The following is a 17,921-nucleotide window of genomic DNA, read 5'->3' on the forward strand; positions in this document are numbered from 1 at the left end:
AATGGGCCCCATTAGACAAAAGACCGAATTATTTTCTTGGATGATGTTTGATGAGAATGTGGGCCTCTGCTTGTCTTGTTCTCTGGACATTTCATGCTTTTGCTTATGCTTTTCATTTTGTGTGTTTTGATGTGAAGTGCAATTTGGGGACTGATAATATTTAAAAAAAAAAATCTTAAATAATATAAATATTTGAATATATCAAAATATGTATACAACACCTTACTTCCCCGTCTTACTCTATCAGAAATCAACATGCAAGTCCATAATACGTATTCGAAATATGAAATAATCTTCTGCATGAACTTTGATCCTTAGTTTTAATTCAACAATAAAGATTCCTAATCAGTTCCAAAACAAGTTAGCAATGTTGTTTTCAAACAACTCCCCCTTTTCTTAGAAAATTCTTATCAATATAAATGTAAAACTCATGTTCTTATAATGAAACTTGACACGTGTTACTAATTTTCAAAACTGCATTTATTAATAACTTACAACAATAGAAAAACATATACAAGAATCTAAAATCTTTACGTAAATTCAATTATAACGAGACATTAATTAACTCTTTTTAAGTTTGGTAATAATTTAAATAATAACCACATTTATATCCCAATAATAGAGAGGGATTAAGATTTAAGAAAGTTACTTTAAAAATAAATGCATAAACATAGGCAAAAACAAAGGCATGTAATAAATTAGTCACACTCCTATTCAACATTTCTTGGATCACCAATCAAATGAATGCTTTCAACATGGTACTCTAAAACCCCTTGATTTAAATTAGATGGAAAGAATTTTTAATTTCTTTCTCATAAAATTCAAATAAAAATTCTATTTGAAAGGTATTTTTTAATTAAAAAAATACTATTAATATCCGGGTTTAATTTCATTATAAGGCTTTAAATTATGGACTAAATTTTAAATTAATTTTTAAATTTCAAAACTTTCTAATTCTTCATTTGGGATTTTAGTTTTAACGAGTAAGAACGAAAATGCATATATTATGTATATAGGGGCGAAGCCCAAAATTTTTTTACCTGTATTTACAAATATGTTCCAGGTGGTACTCAAATTAGCAACTTGAAAATTTAAGCCGACCAAATGAGGACCTAAATGATAGAATACTTTGAAAACTAAATTAGAATTTAGAGACGTATTTGATGTAATTAATCCTTAAAAACCTGCACTTAGAATTTGAATAGGAAACGACAAGAACCACTGCAGTTCTTTTTATATACAACACAGAGAGACAAAAGAAAAAGGAAATTGTTGCAGGCTTTTACTGCAAAGAAGGCCATTAATTATCATGCATAGTTGCATTCACCTCTCCTTCTTTCTCTTTTAAAAAGGCTCTACGCAAGGACAAAACCCTTACCCTTTTAAGCTAAAGGCTTTTTCCTCCTCCTTTCTCACCTTTTCTCTCTCTTTTGCAAAGTTCTGCATATTTTCGTGCCGGTTTTGCAGGGTTAAATCCATGTCAAGAATGAGAGACAGCCCCATTGCCACTAACTGAAACTAAAAGTTCAGAAATAAGGGAGAGAGAGAGAGATGCTTATAATCTTTCCATTTACTTGGTGATGGCTTCCATTTCATAGGAATTGCAAAAAGTTTCTCATTTGAAATAAATTTTAAATTATTCAATATAAATATTAGATTATAAATAAGGTAAAACCACTTATGGTTTCATGATATATATATATAGTAAAATGGCAGAGCAGTGAACAGTTGATCGTGCCTGTTCTTAACCATGTGCTTTGCACGTTGGGGTATTATTATGATGGGTATTGATTCTTGTCATTGTTGAAGGCAGTTTGATCGAAGAAACTGAGGAAAAAATAAAAATAGGAAAACCAAGTCCTTTCTTTTCTTACAGTTCTGTCATGGAGGCTACAAAGATTTAGGAAGCATTTCAATTTCCCATAATTCGAAACTTAAAAATAACTTGCATAGATTTGTGTGTAAGGCTTGAAAGGGATTTGCAGTAAAGTTTTCACCAGAAAAAAGAAAAAGAAAAAAAAAAGGAACAGAGAGGAATTTGCAACTCATGGTGGGGTGTGTGTGTCATTCATTATTTCCAGTTAAATTTTTTTCTTGACTTTTTCCTTATAAGTGATAGTTATGCTGAGGAATAGGTCCAAATCAGTGACCAGCAAGCAAGCTTTAATGGCAACATCACCTTCCCAAAAGAATTTCATTGCCCAAATCCCATCTTTCATTGCAAAAAAGCTCAATGAAACCGAAGCTCTCAACAGCCCCAGTTCTACCCTCGATAACAAATCATCCTTTCACTACAATATAAACCAACCAAAATCCCCAAAACATTCCTCAGCTGTAAAAAATATAGAACCAAAAGGTATCGGCCTTGCCGTCATCGACACACACAAGAGTTGTAAGGTTTTGTTTGGGACAGAACTCAGGGTTCAGATTCCACTAATCCCACCAGATTTTGGGACCAAAACCAAGAATCTTCATACACTATCTCCACCATTTACCTCTCCCAAAACTAGTGTTCATATGAAGGATCCTCCTATGGTCTTCAATGGGTGTTTTCCAGTTAAAGAAATTATGGAGCTATCAGAGGATTATACATGCGTGATATCTCACGGTCCTAACCCCAAGACCACCCATATTTTCCATGACTGCGTCGTGGAGTGCTGTTGTAGTATATCGAATACTCAGCCCAAGTCTGCACCATCAGAGAGTAATAATTTCCTCAGCTTTTGTCACACATGTAAGAAGAATCTTCGACAGAAAATCGACATTTATATTTACGGGTTCGTTTTCCTTGAAATCCAACTTTGATTTAATGCATAAATAATTGGGTCATTGTTGTATCTACTTTGTTAATGCAGAGGTGACAAAGCATTTTGCAGTCAAGAGTGTCGATACCAAGAAATGGTTTTAGATTGAGAAGAGAATTGAGGATTTTCATTTGATAAATTATATTTCAATTACAAAAATGATTGAATTTCATAAACCAAACATCGCCCTGTTCTTGTTTTCTTTGTAGTTTTCAGGGTTTTGTTTTTAATCCTCACAGCCCTGCAGATAGAGACATAAGAGAGGATGAGATAATGTAGACTTAATTAAATATTAATTTTGTTGATGATAAATGATTGAAAATCTTGCCTTTTATCTCTCTTTTTTCTTTATCATCTACCTCAATCATTCTTCATAAATATGAATGAAATTTATTTAATTATTAAAAAAAATCACATAATTTGAAAAAGGGTAGGCTAATTCTTTCACTTATGATTTATTGATCTATGAAGATTGCTAGATTGAAAAAGAAACACGTTCAAAGATATTTTTTTGGGTTTGGATAAGCAGTGTTATGCATTTAGCTTAATTTTAATATGATTCAACCAATTCAATAAAATTTTTAATTTGATTCAACTAGTTTGATGTCTATCTCCAAGCAAATATCATAAACAACCAATCCGATTCGATTCAAGCATCATTGTATTTCACCCTAAACATGACATTACTCCAAAGAAACCGTAATCCCGAAAGACAAAAAAAAATTTGTGCTTTTCATTTCGGGTAAACTACTAAAATAATCACTTTTATTTATCTCAGCTTATATTTTAGTCACTTACGTTATCGCATTGTAACATTTTAGTCAATGAGCCGTTAATTATCGTTAACGGTGTAACGATAAGCTGACGTGGCACGTTAAATTATCATTTCAAACAAAAATTTTAGGTTAATTTTACAACCAGTCTCCATATTTTTTTCGTTTTGAGCAATTTAATTTTTTTCTTTTATATTCTTTTAATTTTCATTTTTTTCTTTATTTTCTATTCTCTTATGATTCTTCTTTTATTTTCTTCCTTTCTCCATTTCTTTTAACGTAATTTTTCTATATTTGTCATTTGTTAAAACTATCACCTATACTTAATTTTTTGAACAATTTAATTTTTTCGAGTGAGGCAAACTTGTGGATTAGCTTTAACAAATGGAAAACATAAAAAAACTACACTAAAAGAAATGAAGAAGGGAGGAAAACAGAGAGAGAAACAGAAGAGAACGAAAAATAAAGAGGAAAAAAAAGAAAGTTAAAAGAATATAAAAGAAAACAATTAAATTGCTCAAAAAAAAGTATAGGGACCAATTGTAGAATTAAACCTAAAATTTTTGTTTGAAATGGTAATTTAACATGCCACGTTACACCGTTAACAGTAATTAACGGCTCAGTGACTAAAATGTTACAATATGATAGCATAATATTTTAAACATAAGTGACTAAAATATAACCAGTGGCAAACAAAAATGACTATTTTAATAGTCTATTCTTTATTTAAAATATGTGGTAATCCTGGTTAGTAGCTCCTTTTGAATAGTAATAAAGAAGGGTTCATTAATGGGGCTATGGGCCCATATCGAGCCTGCTTTTATAAGAATTGGGCTAGTCTGCTTTCTTTGGGTTGCTTCCAGTTCAGATGTTCGGCTCATTTACAAGGTCGGTTAGGCTTGGCCTACTATTATATATTCTTTATTTTAGGTTAATTATAAATTTTTGAATGAACATTATTATACGATGATCTGATCTCTTTCGAAAAATTTGCGAAAAAACGAATTCTGATGGGCCGCCTGACATCCACGGTCGAAATTTCGGAACGGAGACGCCAATCTGATCGGGAAAACGGCCGGTACACATCTGAATCCGATGGTTCCCCCGATTACCGCCGCCGTCGCCGTAGCCCTAGCTACGAAGCCTATGAACGCGACCACCAGAGCCGCAAAGGTAGCCAACAGCGTGACCCTTCTGGTTCATCTGAATACAGGAACCCTAGAAGACGAAGCCCTGTCGAAAGTCCTGAAAGAAGACGGCGTTTTGACGGCCAAAATGGTCGCTACGCATCCGAATCGGATGATTCTGTTGATTACCGCCGTCGTCGCCGCAGTCCCAGTTACGACGTCTACGACCGCGACCAACCTCGAAACCACCACCTTTCGGAGTCGCCTGGAGACGAAAATCCTAGAAGGCGGAACCCTGCACATGACGGAACCCTAAACTCTCTGCCCAAGAAATTCGGCAAGAGTCGCAGCTATCTGGACCGGGATTATCGGAACGGAAAACATTCAGAGTCCGAATCGGACGAGGAGTTGAAAGGATTGAACTTTGAAGAGTATAGGAGGCTGAAGAGACAGAAGATGAGAAAGGCCTTGAGATTCTGTATTTGGGAGAATACGCCGAGTCCGCCGAGGAATGATGGCGATGATTTGGAGGATAAAGGTGATGAAATTTCGGAGAAGTACGGTGAGGATAACGGGGATGGGAAGAGCGACTCAGATAAAGAAAGGGAGAAGACAAGCAATAAGAGAATCAAATCCAAGTCTGAGTCTGAAAATTCTGGAAGTAGCGAATCAGAGAGCGAGTCAGAAACTGAATCAGATGATTCAAGGTCTCGGAGGAGGAAGAAGGGGTCGAGTTCTAAAATTAAAAGTAGGAAAAGCAAACGTAGGAGTAGGAAAACATCGTCGTACAGTGATAGCGAATCTGATGAGAGCGAGTGTGAATCTGATGATGAGGAAGATAGCAAGCAGAGAAGGAAGTCGAGGAGAAAGGGGAGTAGGCGAAATAGGAATAGCAAGAAAAGCAGTACAAGGAAAAGAAGCAGGAAGAAGAGTAGGTATAGTGATTCCAATGAGAGCGCAAGTGAAAGGGAAACTGATGAATCTGATGAATCTGATGTGAGTAAATCTTCTGATGATCGTGTCAAGTCAAAGAAGCGGAAAAGCTCTTCAAATTCGAGGTCTAGGAAGAGTAAGAAAAGGAGAGGATCAGAAACTGATAGCCAAGCTTCAGATTCTGATAAGAGCTCGGATTCTGGAGTTGATGCCAAGAGTAAAACAATGGTAGATGAGCCTAAGATAGCTGAAATTAATGCTGCTGAGGCTCTTATGTTTAAAGAAATGATAGAGGCTCAGAAGAAACCTGCATTGGATAATGAGCCTATGGTTGGCCCAGCACCATTGCCAAGAGCTGAGGGACATATAAGTTATGGTGGTGCTTTGAGGCCTGGTGAAGGTGATGCCATTGCACAATATGTTCAACAGGGTAAGCGTATCCCACGAAGAGGTGAAGTCGGTCTTTCTGCTGAGGAGATTCAGAAGTTCGAGAGCCTTGGGTTTGTGATGAGTGGTAGCAGACATCAGAGAATGAATGCCATTCGTATTAGGAAAGAAAACCAGGTTTACAGTGCAGAGGACAAGAGGGCATTGGCTATGTTTAACTATGAAGAGAAAGCAAAACGTGAGCACAAGGTTATGGCTGATTTGCAACGGCTGGTGCAGCGTCATATTGGGCAGGATGTTGGTCCTACTCACAACCCTTTTGCTGGAAAGGATGGGGCTGATGCTTGAATCTCATGTATGTTCAATTATTTATATGCTGTTTGCACGATTAATTTATTGCTAATTTGTTTGTGTATTTGCAATGAAAGCATTATCTTGATTTTGGGTGTATGTGTTAAAGAGGCAGCATTTTTTATATTGTCTTTCAAATATGGAATAGAAGAAAATTTGTGGTATGTTGGCACAATTTGCATTGTTATCAACTTCCTTTCCCTTATTTGGTGTTAATTAGCGGTACATAAATTGAGAATATTATTGTAAGTTGGTCTCGGTGGAGGCCTAAGGTGACAAAGAGAAACACTTAATGGATCGATTTATGGTATCCTGGACTTCATGGTGATTGACTGTTCAGTTTACGATAATAATATACATGGACAACAAAATCCCAAGTTACCTCTTATCCCGACATTTCCAGAAGCTGGAAAAAGGTTCTTGGTTGTATATTTAAAGTTTTGATTGAAGCTTGTCATAGATTCAACTTCAGGTCCAAATGATGGACATCTTTCAAGTGTCTAAGCTTTAGGGGATAAAAGCTTGGATTTTGTTATGGGAACTTAAATTGTTTGCCATGTCTTGGAACTCATTGGAGCATATCAAGTTTTTCAATGTTAATAGATGGATAGGCTTGGTTGAGTTGGCTTTTGAGGATTTTAACAGGTTAATTAGGTTAACTCTCCTCTTAATCCAATAGCTTGGTTAAATTCTATATCTAGTTTATTTTAAAGATTTCATACTTTAGATCTGACTTATATCTGACCCGGTGGTTAAGTTACAGTTGATGATTAATGATGTGCATTGTGGTAGTTTTGGAAGCAGAATAGGCATCTTGCTTCTGCTCGTCATGTCCATAGGATGTCTAGAATGTGTTCTCTTTTTTAGTACTTACTGATACATTCATGTAGTGTTTATGGAATCCCAGCTCTGGTTGTTGTTACTATGGTTTGTGGTTTCTGCTGAACTTGTTGAACATTGGAGAAAGATTGAGTGCAATAACCTTAAGAATAATTTTTAGGAATGTTTTTAGAGGTAACAAGAAGAACGAGAGCTTGTAGCATGATCTTCAGCCTGTTTAGGGAGTTTTTTTTTTTTAATGAAGGGACTTCGAACTACAGTAGAACATGCTCTACATAAAAGGAAATGGTTCTGATAGCATTTGAAAAGAGTTTCTAAGATTATTAGTTTATGTTCTATTGAAAAGGAGACTTGACGTTAAACATATTACTTGCTCATGCAGATTCTTGAGCTTGCCATCTGAATTTGGCCAAACCGCGTCATCTGAGGCGCTGGAGTCAATAATGGAGATTGTGACCGTACACGGATCAATGGACAAGTTCATCCAGGCATCCGTCCCCGGATGTTTGAATCTATGTATTGTATGCATGTAGCTGATGAATGGCATAGCAGGCACCAACAGTGAAAACTAGACTGTTATTTGCTTGTTTTTGTGAACAACTTTTATTGCAAAATATGATGTCAATACGATTATTAAAGAAATCATTTGAGTAGAAAATGTACGTAAAAGCCTCTCTTTTTTTCTCTTTGGTCTGCATCTGTTTTGCTTGGGTCTCTTTGTTCAGTTGTTAGGCATCTATGTCTTACGTAATTCACTTGTTACCTAAAAAGTTGATGAACGGTTTACATAAATGCAGTATAAAAAATACAGGAGGGAGAAAAGTAGATATAATCACATAAATCATGGTTACATCATTTCATCTTCCATCTTACAAATCATAAACTTGTTTCCCAGTGAACTTAACTTCAATTGGACTGACATTCTTCCCAATAGACCTGAAATTCTGGCCCACTCCTTGACGACCTGGGTTCACTTTCTCAGGGTAAACCCCATCTTTGGGGTGAAGGTATTGAACCTCACCATTAGGGAAAACCCTGTAAAATTGGTACTTGATCTTGTACTTAGACCTCAGCCTAGTACCCAGAGCCAAACACTGCTCTTTCCTCGCCAACTTGAGCAAGTTAGGTCCTTGCCTCATGATGGCCGCCCCACCAGTCGGCATCTCAAATATTTGTTCTTTGGGTGAATCCCATGTGATGACGTAGAATTCTTCGACTTGAGCCTTTCTAAGCAGTCCTCCAGTGCTTCCTCCGAAGATGGGTGATGGGGTGTTGGGGTCCAATTCTGGAGGGGTGAAACCAACCGGAGCTTCCTTTGTGGCGGCAGCAGATGATGCTTCCTCATCAGCAGCTGCAGCTCTAATGGTTCTTTGAGCCACGGAGAAGTTGAGGGACTTGGAAGAGGTAGCAAAGGAAAATGATGAGGCTGGTTTCCATGGGGCCAAAGATTTTGGGGTGGTGATTGTGGGGTGAAGAGACCTGCTTGAGTTGCCATGGCCATGTAGATGATTGATGTTAGGGCTGCAGTTGATGAGTTCTTTTTGTTGATTTTTAGGGGGGGGAGGGGGGGGATTAGAGATTTATGTGATTGATGATAAAAAAGAAAATGAATTTTGATGGGTGGATGGTGTTTGGATAAGATGATATTTACTTGGACCAATAGGATGATTGATTTTGATGCTTGCTCTCACCCAAGCCTAGTTCTCTCTTCTCCTAATATCCTCTACATTTATTTGGATATCTCATAATCTTCTAAAGGAATTCCTAGATACAACACATTTTATAGGCAAAACATTAACAAGGTCTCTTTCGGAACATGCATTGAACCTACGAAGTTCCCCATAAGTTACCATTTGCCAAGCTAAACATTCATGCATTTACCAATACCCAACTTAATCTAATGCTCCATTTTGCAGTTATGGGTAAATTTGTTTAGGGGCAGGGTGAGCCTTGGCATCAGCATCCATGGAAATCACTTCAGATTTTGCTATTAGTTATTGTATTATAGGTAAGTTATGGATTTAATCTTTATATTTTAATATGAATTCAATTTTGACCCAAATAGTAATTGTTAAATCCGCTTAGTTAAATTTTATCATTTCAAAATTCTTATGTGGCAAACATATAATTATTTTGTAATGTCACGTTAACCAACTATTTTCACATAATACTCACAAAAAAGTTAGATAATTATAAATTTTAAAAAAGTTTAGACTAATATTGATTAAATTGGAGAGCAAAAATTAAATCCACAAATTATGCATAATACATGAAGAAATTACTTTATGGACCCTTCCCACCACATCATCTATGGTCCTTTTCTTTTCAATTATTTAATAACGTTTGAGCAAATTTTTTCATGTCATTGATACATAATTTTGGCAATTTTTTTACCTCAAACTTAGAACCCAAAACCCAGAATCATAGATCTCAAACTCGAACCTTAGACCCTAAAACTCAAATTTGAATTGAACTTTGAATCCCGAATCCGAAGGGTTCATGTTCGGGTTTGGGGTTCAAGGTTTGGTGTTCGAGATTCTAAGTTTTGGGTTTAGGGTTTTATGTTAGAGTTTAAAACCCTGAACTCATAACCCTAAACTCAAATTGAATCCAAACATAGACCTTGAGCCTTCAACCCCGAATCCGACATGTTTGGGTTTGGGTTGGAGGTTCAAGGTTAAATGTTTAGAGGAAAAAATTTATCAAAATTATGTATCAATGATAGGAAAACAATTATTGAAATGTCATTAGATAATTGGAAAGGGCCTATGGATGATGTGGTGAAAATGGTCCATAAAATAATATCTCTATTTTATGATTGATAGCAAAAATTGACATATCAAATTTAATTTGTACTATTGGATCAAAACTAAAATTTTAAAATTCAAAAAATATATATAATAACAGGATTTTTTTTTCTTTTTATTGCAATTTTCCACATCTTCCAACTAAAATTTATTCTCAGGGTTAAATTATTTTTTAGGTGTAAATTTGGCAACTTTTTCTCACGTTGAGACCTGAATTTTTTTTTATTCAAGTTAATCTTTGAACTTGGCGGTTATTCACACATTAGGGACTAAACTCTTTTATCCTAGTTAGTTCTTAAACTTACAATTGTTCCCACATTGAAATCTCAACTTTGTTTTGTTCAAATTAGCCCATGAACTTGCTATTTGTTCCCATATTAAAGCCTGAACTAGAAATTATTCTCACATTGAGGTATGAACTTCTTTTGTCCAAATGAATCTTGAACTTGATAATTGTTCTTGAACTAGGTAATTATTTCCATATTAAGGCTTAATTTTACCAATAGTCTTAAAAGAGACTGAAACATTTGGCAGGATCATATTCCTCAGTGTCCAAAAAATGGTACATACTGCGGGAACCTTTAATTATTGGATACCTTCCTCCTTTCTTTTTCTGTCCTTAACAATGAACTATTGGCAGATACTACAACAAACTAACCCCATATGACAGTATACCCTGCTTTTCCCAATTATTTAAGGAACCTTCCCTGAAAATGAACTATCATGTCCAAATAATTCTAAAGTGGTAGTGTAATTGTAAAGCAACAAAAGAATACAAAAAAAAAGGGCCAAATAATATTCAGTTGCTTCCACTTCTTACCTTTGAGAATTTTTTGGTTCTGCTTTTTTTTGAACTTCAGGCACATCCCCACAACTCCACCCACAATCAATAACAACAAAATCAATGGCAAATTGAACAAAGCATAAGGTTAATGTTTTTCAAATAAAATAGTAACCAAATTAAGAACATCGTTTTTCTCAGCAAATGATTAAGCTATTTACACTGTCAGCATCACCTTTAACCAATCAAATAAATTTGACCCCATTTTAACACCCCCACAAACCATACTTTTAATAGGGCAACCCAAAGCAAAAAAATTATCCAAAACATGGTATTGGTTGGTCCCCTACTTTGGTTCTTACTTCAAAACGGCATGGTTTAATAACAGCCCTTTTCTAATAGTATCCTCTCTTCTTTAAGAGCTATGACCCCCCCCAGGCCTTTAAGCCAATGTGATTGTGATGCTTGGTACCAGCAGGAGTTGTACCCAAATCTTATCTTCTAATCTTTATTCAATTCATAAGCTCCTTTGGTTTTACACCTCTGCTGAATCTGTCAGACAATTAATATCTTTAGTTCCTCAGGCATACATGAAGAGCTCTGGTCCCCTCAAAAACCTCGTCCCTTGAAAATTCCATGGGGGTCTCCTGTAATAACAAGGCATCTGCTGTAGAAAAGGTGGCTGGTGCATGTGCTCAAAGATTGAAGGCACGTTTCTTCCACAAACCAGAGACGATTTTTGGCGATTACGAGCAGAAGAAATCTGTGTCCCGTTGTGATGGCAGTGTAGGAACTGATGAAACCAACTGTGTTGCTTGTTGAGCTTGTTCTCGAGTTGCCACAGCTACGTGAAACCAAACAATCATAGGCGATGCAGACTGGCTGCTGTAGGTATTTCTTGTGCCTTAGGCGATAACACGGACTTGGTATTTACCCCAAACGATATTTGTGTTTGGCCTTGTGGAGGCCTCAATGGTTGCTGGGGAAAAGTTTTAACATTGGTAGCAGGGGAAGCTGGGGTTCTAGCTGAGTTTTTCCATGGGGTTGATTGTGCAGCAGGGTTGCTTTGGGGAACAGTTTGCGTGTATATGGTAGCATTGCTAGAAAATTTAGCAGCAATCGAAGATGCAGGCATGGTGTTGGTTGTCTGAATTTTGCTTCGAGAAGCTGTAGCAGGTTGCTGATGATGTTGTTGCACCATGTGCTGCTTCTGAAGTTGAAGCAGCTGTTGATGGGAATTTGATGAATTAGCAACAACGGGAGGACTTATGGCTACTGTAGTGGAGGTAATGGAGCACGGAGTCCAGTTTCCCGTGACGGTAGAGGATACAAAATTCAAAGATCTAGCTGAATTGTCAAAAAAATATGTCTGACCATTTGTTGTATGCGACTTCCCTGAACTTGCCTTTTTTCCATCATCCTTACTGGTCGAACTAGATCCACTCTTCCCATCAGATATTTGGTGATTCTTCTGCTGTGCAACTTGTGGTGCAGGTGCAACTTGGTATCCTTGCCGAGCCAACTCAGGTAGGCTATGCAAAAATGCAGGTTTTTGTGCCATAGATGAGAAGTTAAGATTTGAAGCTTTGTTGTTTCCAGTGGACGCAAATGACATGGCAAATGCTTGAGTAGGGACAAGATCAACTCCGCCTCCACCAACTGATGCAGAGGGTACGAAGGCAAAGTTGAGCGGCTGATGAGGAAGAGGTGGGTTCTGGGAATGAACTTTTTTCTGGGAGTTCGCAATTGGACGCTCTCCACTCATCTCCTGCTCCATTTTACGAGATTGATTGGATGAAAGAACATTATGCTCCTGAAGCTGCTGCGAATGCATGCTTGTTGAGCTCAAAAATTGTTGCCACAAACTTGTCCACCCCGTGGTTGCTGACTTTCTGGTTGCTTGTGGGATGACGATGAACCACTTGATGGGACTGTATTTTGATAAGCTGGTTGAACCAGAGGCTGAGAGCGAGCTTGCTGCTGTTGAAGTTGAGGATGGAACATCTGAGAAGAATGGAAAGGCCCATTAAAGAAAGGCAACGACTGACTGGGGGTTCCTCCTCTAATTGCTGATGGGTTTCCGACCGGTGCAGAGATAGAAAAGGATAACCATTGTTCTGTAATATAGTCAAGTACGGAGCCTGGTTAGCAGCCAAATTTGGGTAATTAAAGCTCACAGCTCCTGCTACTCCTGGTAACACTGTAGAGCTAGTCGAAATTCCAAGTGTTGAATTATCAGTCAAGGATGCTTTGCCAGTTGAGGTAGCAGAATTAGAAGGGCCAGATGGATTTGCAGTTGTTTGATACTGACTCAAAGGGAATATGAAAGCAGGGCCATGCTGCAACATCACAGAAAACAAGACTTAGAAAAAAAAAAACTTCTGAAACAAAATGATTGAAAATGAATAAAAGAAACAAAAAAAAATGAAGTAGCAAGAAAGCTTCATTAACTTTAAAAAGCATAAACATACCTTCAAGGTACCAGTAGATACCGGTTGGGAAGCCTGTTGAACCACAACCTGCTTCTTCTTTGTCGCATCCTTTGAGCATTCAGAGATTTTATCTTTCCTGGTAAGACTAGGAAAGCTTGCCGCAACCTTACTTTTCTCCAAGGTAGGGCTTAGACTCACTAATGGATTTCCAAGAATCAAAGTTTCTGCAGGTGGTGCCACATTGAGATTGCTGGGCTTGCCCCCAGAAAGAGAAACAGAACCACTCTGTGGTGGCAAAAAATGGTTCATTTTTGCATACTGCTGGTGTGATTGTATGTTTTGAGCAATGTAGTGATGCATGACACATCTTTTAGGCCGAGGTTGGGAAAGCAAGAAACGAAAGGGCTGCATATTTTCAATAGAAAATAGTTAATTAAAAGCCAAGAAAAATCCAGAGCCATTTGAACCTTAGACCTAGAAAGGAAATCAGTAATTCATACCTGCAATGCCATGGATGATCCGACACTTGCATCCATAGGCAGAAATGTCTGGAAGGGAGGCATATACCTGTTATAAAAAGTAAAAGTCAAACTCCTTAGAAACAATATGATATAATTCCGCAACCCCATTTAACAAAAAAAATGCAGGTCCGGAACAAAGTCTTGGTAGCTTACCCCAGTGGTGGCAGACCATTTGGCACAGGCACTGAACTAGATGAAGCTGAATTAAGAGAAGAGAATCAGTTAGTAAACTTCATCAATTCATAGTTCAAGCAAACCAAGAGAGCTAAAGTTAACAAATAAAACTCATTAAGCAGCACAGAGAGTCAAAACCTGAAACATATTAAAAATTTACCTGTTTGCATCACTTTAGAAATGCCAACTTCAGATAGCTGTGGCTTTTGACCTAGCTCAAATGTACAACAATCACTAGCAGCTTGATCCGGCTTCTCCAAATTAAGGTTCAACAACTCTCGTTTCTCATTAGTTGTATCCATCTTCTTGCCTTTACTATCTTCTGCTTTCATTTCTTTCTCCACAACCTTTGCTTCATCCTTGACCAAGGTCTCCACCTTCTGCATGAAAATGAGAAAATAATATGTTTAATCCATGAACAAAAATCAGAAGGAGAAATCAGTAGAGCCGAAATGCACTCACCCATTCTGCATCCTGAAACTTGTAATTAGGATTGGACATTATATCCGCACAGCCATCCTTTACTGGAGATGATGCCATAGGAGGAGCCTGTTGGAAAAGGTGGCACTACTCATTATTCCTTCTTCAGTAATTTGGACAGCAAAATACCAACCCAAGTAATCTAATTTTGACAGAAGGAGATTCTCACCATCAAATCGATCTCTTCAAGCTGGCTTTCCACAATTGTCATTGCTGATACTCTATCGATGTCCCCGCCATTTAAAAGAAATAAGATATCTTGAGAGCATTAATTAAAGGAGATAGAAAGAAAGCAAGATTCTTTGATACTTACGGTTCGGTCATGGTGGGATTAAGATAATCAACACCCAAATTAGCAGATTCCTTTTTGGTCGTAACTGATTTTTCCTTGGTCACAGCTCTATCTACAGAATTCGGTTCTTCTACAGCAGATGGTTTCGGATCTCCTTGCTTAATCAACATTGCATTCTCCCATGACTCCATTACCACTGGTGCAGTTTTTGCAACGCCATTATCAGAAATTGCAGCATTAAGTCCCAAAATTTGACCCTTTTTTGGTGAAAAAATTCCCATTTCTGCCTGCTGTTCATTCTCAACTTTCAGTGGAGTTGGAGAATCCACAACTTCAATTTTGATCTTGTTTGAGGCTACAAATGCCAATAATGAAAACAAATAAAGAAAAAGAATACCATATGGCAAAAGGATTTAATGATAAAAGTAGTTACCAAGGCCAGTTAATGGATCCTTTAAAACTGTTGTCTGGGATTGGCTGAGTGCAGAGCTTGCAATCTGAGGAGAAGAAGAGGTCTTAATATCCGTAGAGAAAACATTCGCATCTTCAGATTCAAGCTTTGAAGAAGGGTTTCCAGCGCTATCTTCCTTCTTGGAGCTATGCGATTGCTTCATCAATCCGTAAAGAACCTCTGCAATTTCAATCTCAATATCCTCTTGAGCTGAGCTCGAAGACTTGGTCGCCTTTGGAAGCCGAGTCTTGGGTCGATTCGTCTTCTGCAACATTTCGTGGGAAAAACAAAAGACCCAAAAACAGCTAATCCTCTCAATTTCGTCAAACATTAAAAAAGGAGAAAAGAGGGTAGAAAAGGCCCATAAGCTGACCATCTTCTTCCTGACTGAACCATTTGATGAAGACGGTGAAACACGGTCAGACTCAACGCTCCGACGAGCCGGTGACACCGAACCTCGCAGATGGTTTTGTTCATCGACGAAACCACCATTTCCAGCCACCCAATTCTCATGTGACCTTTTCACTGAAGCTGAAAAAGAAAAAGAATACCAAGAGTAAAGAAAAAAAGGAAATCAGCTCCATCTTTTATATATAAAAACATAAATAATTAAATAACCAACAATTTTGATACCTGAGCGAGCTTTTCTGGGAACCGGAAAACTCATCATCATTTCATCGGTGGCCTTCAAATGAGTCGCCTGCCCAGAAATTCTAGCAGAAGGTGAGATTTTACGGCTACTGAGCTGCTTCTGCTGCTGCTCGGTTTCGTTTTCTTCTTCTTCTTCTTCTTCTTCACCACCTGAACTCTCCTCCGTACTTTCTTCTCCGTCTTCTCTCTTATCGCTTTCACGTAAAACCACCTTATTCGACCGCCTACGCTTGCTCCGATTCGACAAATCTCGCTCTCTATCTCTCTTGCTCGTTCTCTCTCTTAACCTCGCCGTTTCTTGCATCTCCATCTCTCCATCTTCTGCAAAACCCAACCAAAAAAATATATATCAATCAATCAAACTCCAAAAAAAAAACCTTCACACAGAGATAAAATGAAATAAAAAAGTCTGAAATCAGGTGACTGACGGATATTATTATTCCGTTGACGACGTTTATGCAACCCGTTTGACTGAGCTATGTTCGATCTTCTTCCTTCTCTATTTCTCTCCATTATAGAACTTCTATTTCAATTAAACCTCAAAAACAAACAATATTCCAACGACAATACCCCGCCGTTAAACAATCCGCCATAATTTCCGGCGAAAAACAACTGTTTCAAAACCTCAAGCTTCAAACTTCTTTTAAAGTAAAAAGAAATGAACACATAAAAAAGAGTTCACCGTTTTCTCTTTTCGTCTTTATTTCCTCCTCTGCGATAGCTTAAAAAATATCTCTCTCTCTTTTCCTTTGAACTTATCTCTCTTTTTTTAATGGGAAATATTAACCAGACACTGATATTTTAATTTTTAAAAAAGTTAAATATTATTTTTAATGGGAAATATTAACCAGACACTGATATTTTAATTTTTTAAAAAGTTAAATATTATTTATTTAATTTCAAACATTATGAAAAATATTATTAACTAACTTTAAACGGCCAGCTGTGAACCAATTTGTACCCCTTTTTTAATGTTGTTGGTCATTTCACTCGCGTCAAAGTGGAAACCTACTTCAGGAGCCGGTATTGAATTCTGACGCTCCAGATTTTTACTTCTCAGAAATGGCTTGATCTTCACCGTTCGATATTTGGACAGATGTGGCATTCTAGATGCCTACGTGACAGATACGTCACTTTCCTGATGGAATATGGTAAATGACTACTAACTTGCCACGTTTCAGGCGTTATAAATTCAATTTATATTCCACAAAATATCATAAATATTTTTATTTAAAAAAACCTATTCATAAATATTTCACGAGATTATTTATGCACAATTATACGTAATTATACATGTGACTTTTAGATACATGCTATTCAAAATTTATTTTTTTATTTTTTTTATTAACAGACCTAGGAGTTTAGCAAGGGCTTATATCCTCTTAAAATAAAAAAATTTTATTAATATTTTTATAATTTATAAATTTTAAATTAATAATTATAAATTTATATTTTATCACTCAAAGATAATAAAAATTTAATTTAATTATTTAAAAATTATTAAAATAATAAAATTATATTTTTATAATTTAATTTTAGATCTCAAAAAAAAATTCTGACTCTGCTAATACTAGTAAAATTTAACCAAAAGTTTTTTCATTTTACACCTATGTGTCAGTTTTAATTAATAATTAAATTCAATAAAATATAAAAAAATAATGTTGTTAATAAACAAATAATCATTAATTTAGTTTGGCGTTTCTACGTAACCAATCTATCTCCCTTTTTTATCTTTTTGTGGGGCCGGAACAAGCGGGGGGGCTCACCTAGTCACCTTCTTCAATTTTCTCAATCACTCTCTACGCCACGCATTCGTTTGGCGCGTGAGTAAACACATGTGAAGGAAAAAAGGATTCGCATTTTAACCAGGTGGATCCCACTTCAGAAAGTACACTTGTCAACTTCCCATTCGCTGATCCACTTAAATGAAATATCGTTCTTTTTCCCCTACCGTACAGTGGAGGGAAATAAAAAGTAGCAGATTAGTCACGTGGTAATTGGTGGGGTCCAAAATGACCGCTCGGTCGGACAAATTCTTTTTCTAATGGGACCTACAAGGAAATTGAGGATGGAGATTTATTGTCCGACGCCGATGGGGAAATGTCATCCATTGGATC

General features: G+C 36.9%; 3 protein-coding genes and 1 pseudogene across 5 annotated transcripts; 2 read left to right on the forward strand and 2 right to left on the reverse strand.

Moving 5' to 3' along the window:
• Positions 1 to 1,585: 1,585 nt before the first annotated feature.
• LOC107931584 (FCS-Like Zinc finger 8) lies at positions 1,586 to 3,136 on the forward strand. 2 transcript variants are annotated; one of them, XM_016863516.2, is made up of 2 exons: positions 1,586 to 2,777; positions 2,856 to 3,136. In XM_016863516.2, exons 1-2 carry the CDS (start codon positions 2,122 to 2,124, stop codon positions 2,911 to 2,913), a joined length of 714 nt encoding a protein of 237 aa, XP_016719005.2. In that variant the 5' UTR covers positions 1,586 to 2,121; the 3' UTR covers positions 2,914 to 3,136. The 2 variants fall into 2 exon arrangements, with proteins under 2 accessions (XP_016719005.2, XP_016719013.2); XM_016863524.2 differs by having other exon boundaries at positions 1,596 to 2,734.
• Positions 3,137 to 4,518: 1,382 nt separating this feature from the next.
• Positions 4,519 to 7,873, forward strand: LOC107931598 (NF-kappa-B-activating protein). The gene is made up of 2 exons (XM_016863535.2): positions 4,519 to 6,379; positions 7,598 to 7,873. The coding sequence occupies exon 1, from the start codon at positions 4,588 to 4,590 to the stop codon at positions 6,370 to 6,372; it is 1,785 nt and encodes a 594-aa protein (XP_016719024.2). The 5' UTR covers positions 4,519 to 4,587; the 3' UTR covers positions 6,373 to 6,379; positions 7,598 to 7,873.
• An 83-nt stretch (positions 7,874 to 7,956) lies between these two features.
• On the reverse strand, positions 7,957 to 8,725 carry LOC107931608 (photosystem I reaction center subunit II, chloroplastic-like; annotated as a pseudogene).
• A 2,221-nt stretch (positions 8,726 to 10,946) lies between these two features.
• On the reverse strand, positions 10,947 to 16,602 carry LOC121210797 (protein TIME FOR COFFEE). 2 transcript variants are annotated; one of them, XM_041082386.1, is made up of 12 exons: positions 16,233 to 16,602; positions 15,787 to 16,125; positions 15,527 to 15,684; positions 15,136 to 15,418; positions 14,724 to 15,057; positions 14,580 to 14,631; positions 14,393 to 14,479; positions 14,091 to 14,310; positions 13,910 to 13,955; positions 13,736 to 13,802; positions 13,275 to 13,640; positions 10,947 to 13,142 (listed from the first exon to the last, which is right to left on the reverse strand). In XM_041082386.1, exons 1-12 carry the CDS (start codon positions 16,315 to 16,317, stop codon positions 12,609 to 12,611), a joined length of 2,571 nt encoding a protein of 856 aa, XP_040938320.1. In that variant the 5' UTR covers positions 16,318 to 16,602; the 3' UTR covers positions 10,947 to 12,608. The 2 variants fall into 2 exon arrangements, with proteins under 2 accessions (XP_040938320.1, XP_040938319.1); XM_041082385.1 differs by having other exon boundaries at positions 14,393 to 14,497; positions 16,233 to 16,591.
• Positions 16,603 to 17,921: the final 1,319 nt, after the last annotated feature.

This window comes from Gossypium hirsutum, chromosome A12, assembly GCF_007990345.1.
Source record: "Gossypium hirsutum isolate 1008001.06 chromosome A12, Gossypium_hirsutum_v2.1, whole genome shotgun sequence".
Taxonomy (NCBI): Eukaryota; Viridiplantae; Streptophyta; class Magnoliopsida; order Malvales; family Malvaceae; genus Gossypium; species Gossypium hirsutum.

Excerpts from the sequence above, each read along its gene's own strand:
- LOC107931584 (XM_016863516.2), top strand. The coding sequence starts at position 2,122 with ATGCTGAGGAATAGGTCCAAATCAGTGACCAGCAAGCAAGCTTTAATG. Across the intron at positions 2,778-2,855 it reads ATCGACATTTATATTTACGG|AGGTGACAAAGCATTTTGCA; the intron begins GTTCGTTTTCCT and ends TTGTTAATGCAG.
- LOC107931598 (XM_016863535.2), top strand. The coding sequence starts at position 4,588 with ATGGGCCGCCTGACATCCACGGTCGAAATTTCGGAACGGAGACGCCAA.
- LOC121210797 (XM_041082385.1), bottom strand. The coding sequence starts at position 16,317 with ATGGAGAGAAATAGAGAAGGAAGAAGATCGAACATAGCTCAGTCAAAC. Across the intron at positions 15,419-15,526 it reads GTTCAGTCAGGAAGAAGATG|AAGACGAATCGACCCAAGAC; the intron begins GTCAGCTTATGG and ends GAAATGTTGCAG. Across the intron at positions 14,498-14,579 it reads TTGAAGAGATCGATTTGATG|TGCCACCTTTTCCAACAGGC; the intron begins GTGAGAATCTCC and ends AATAATGAGTAG.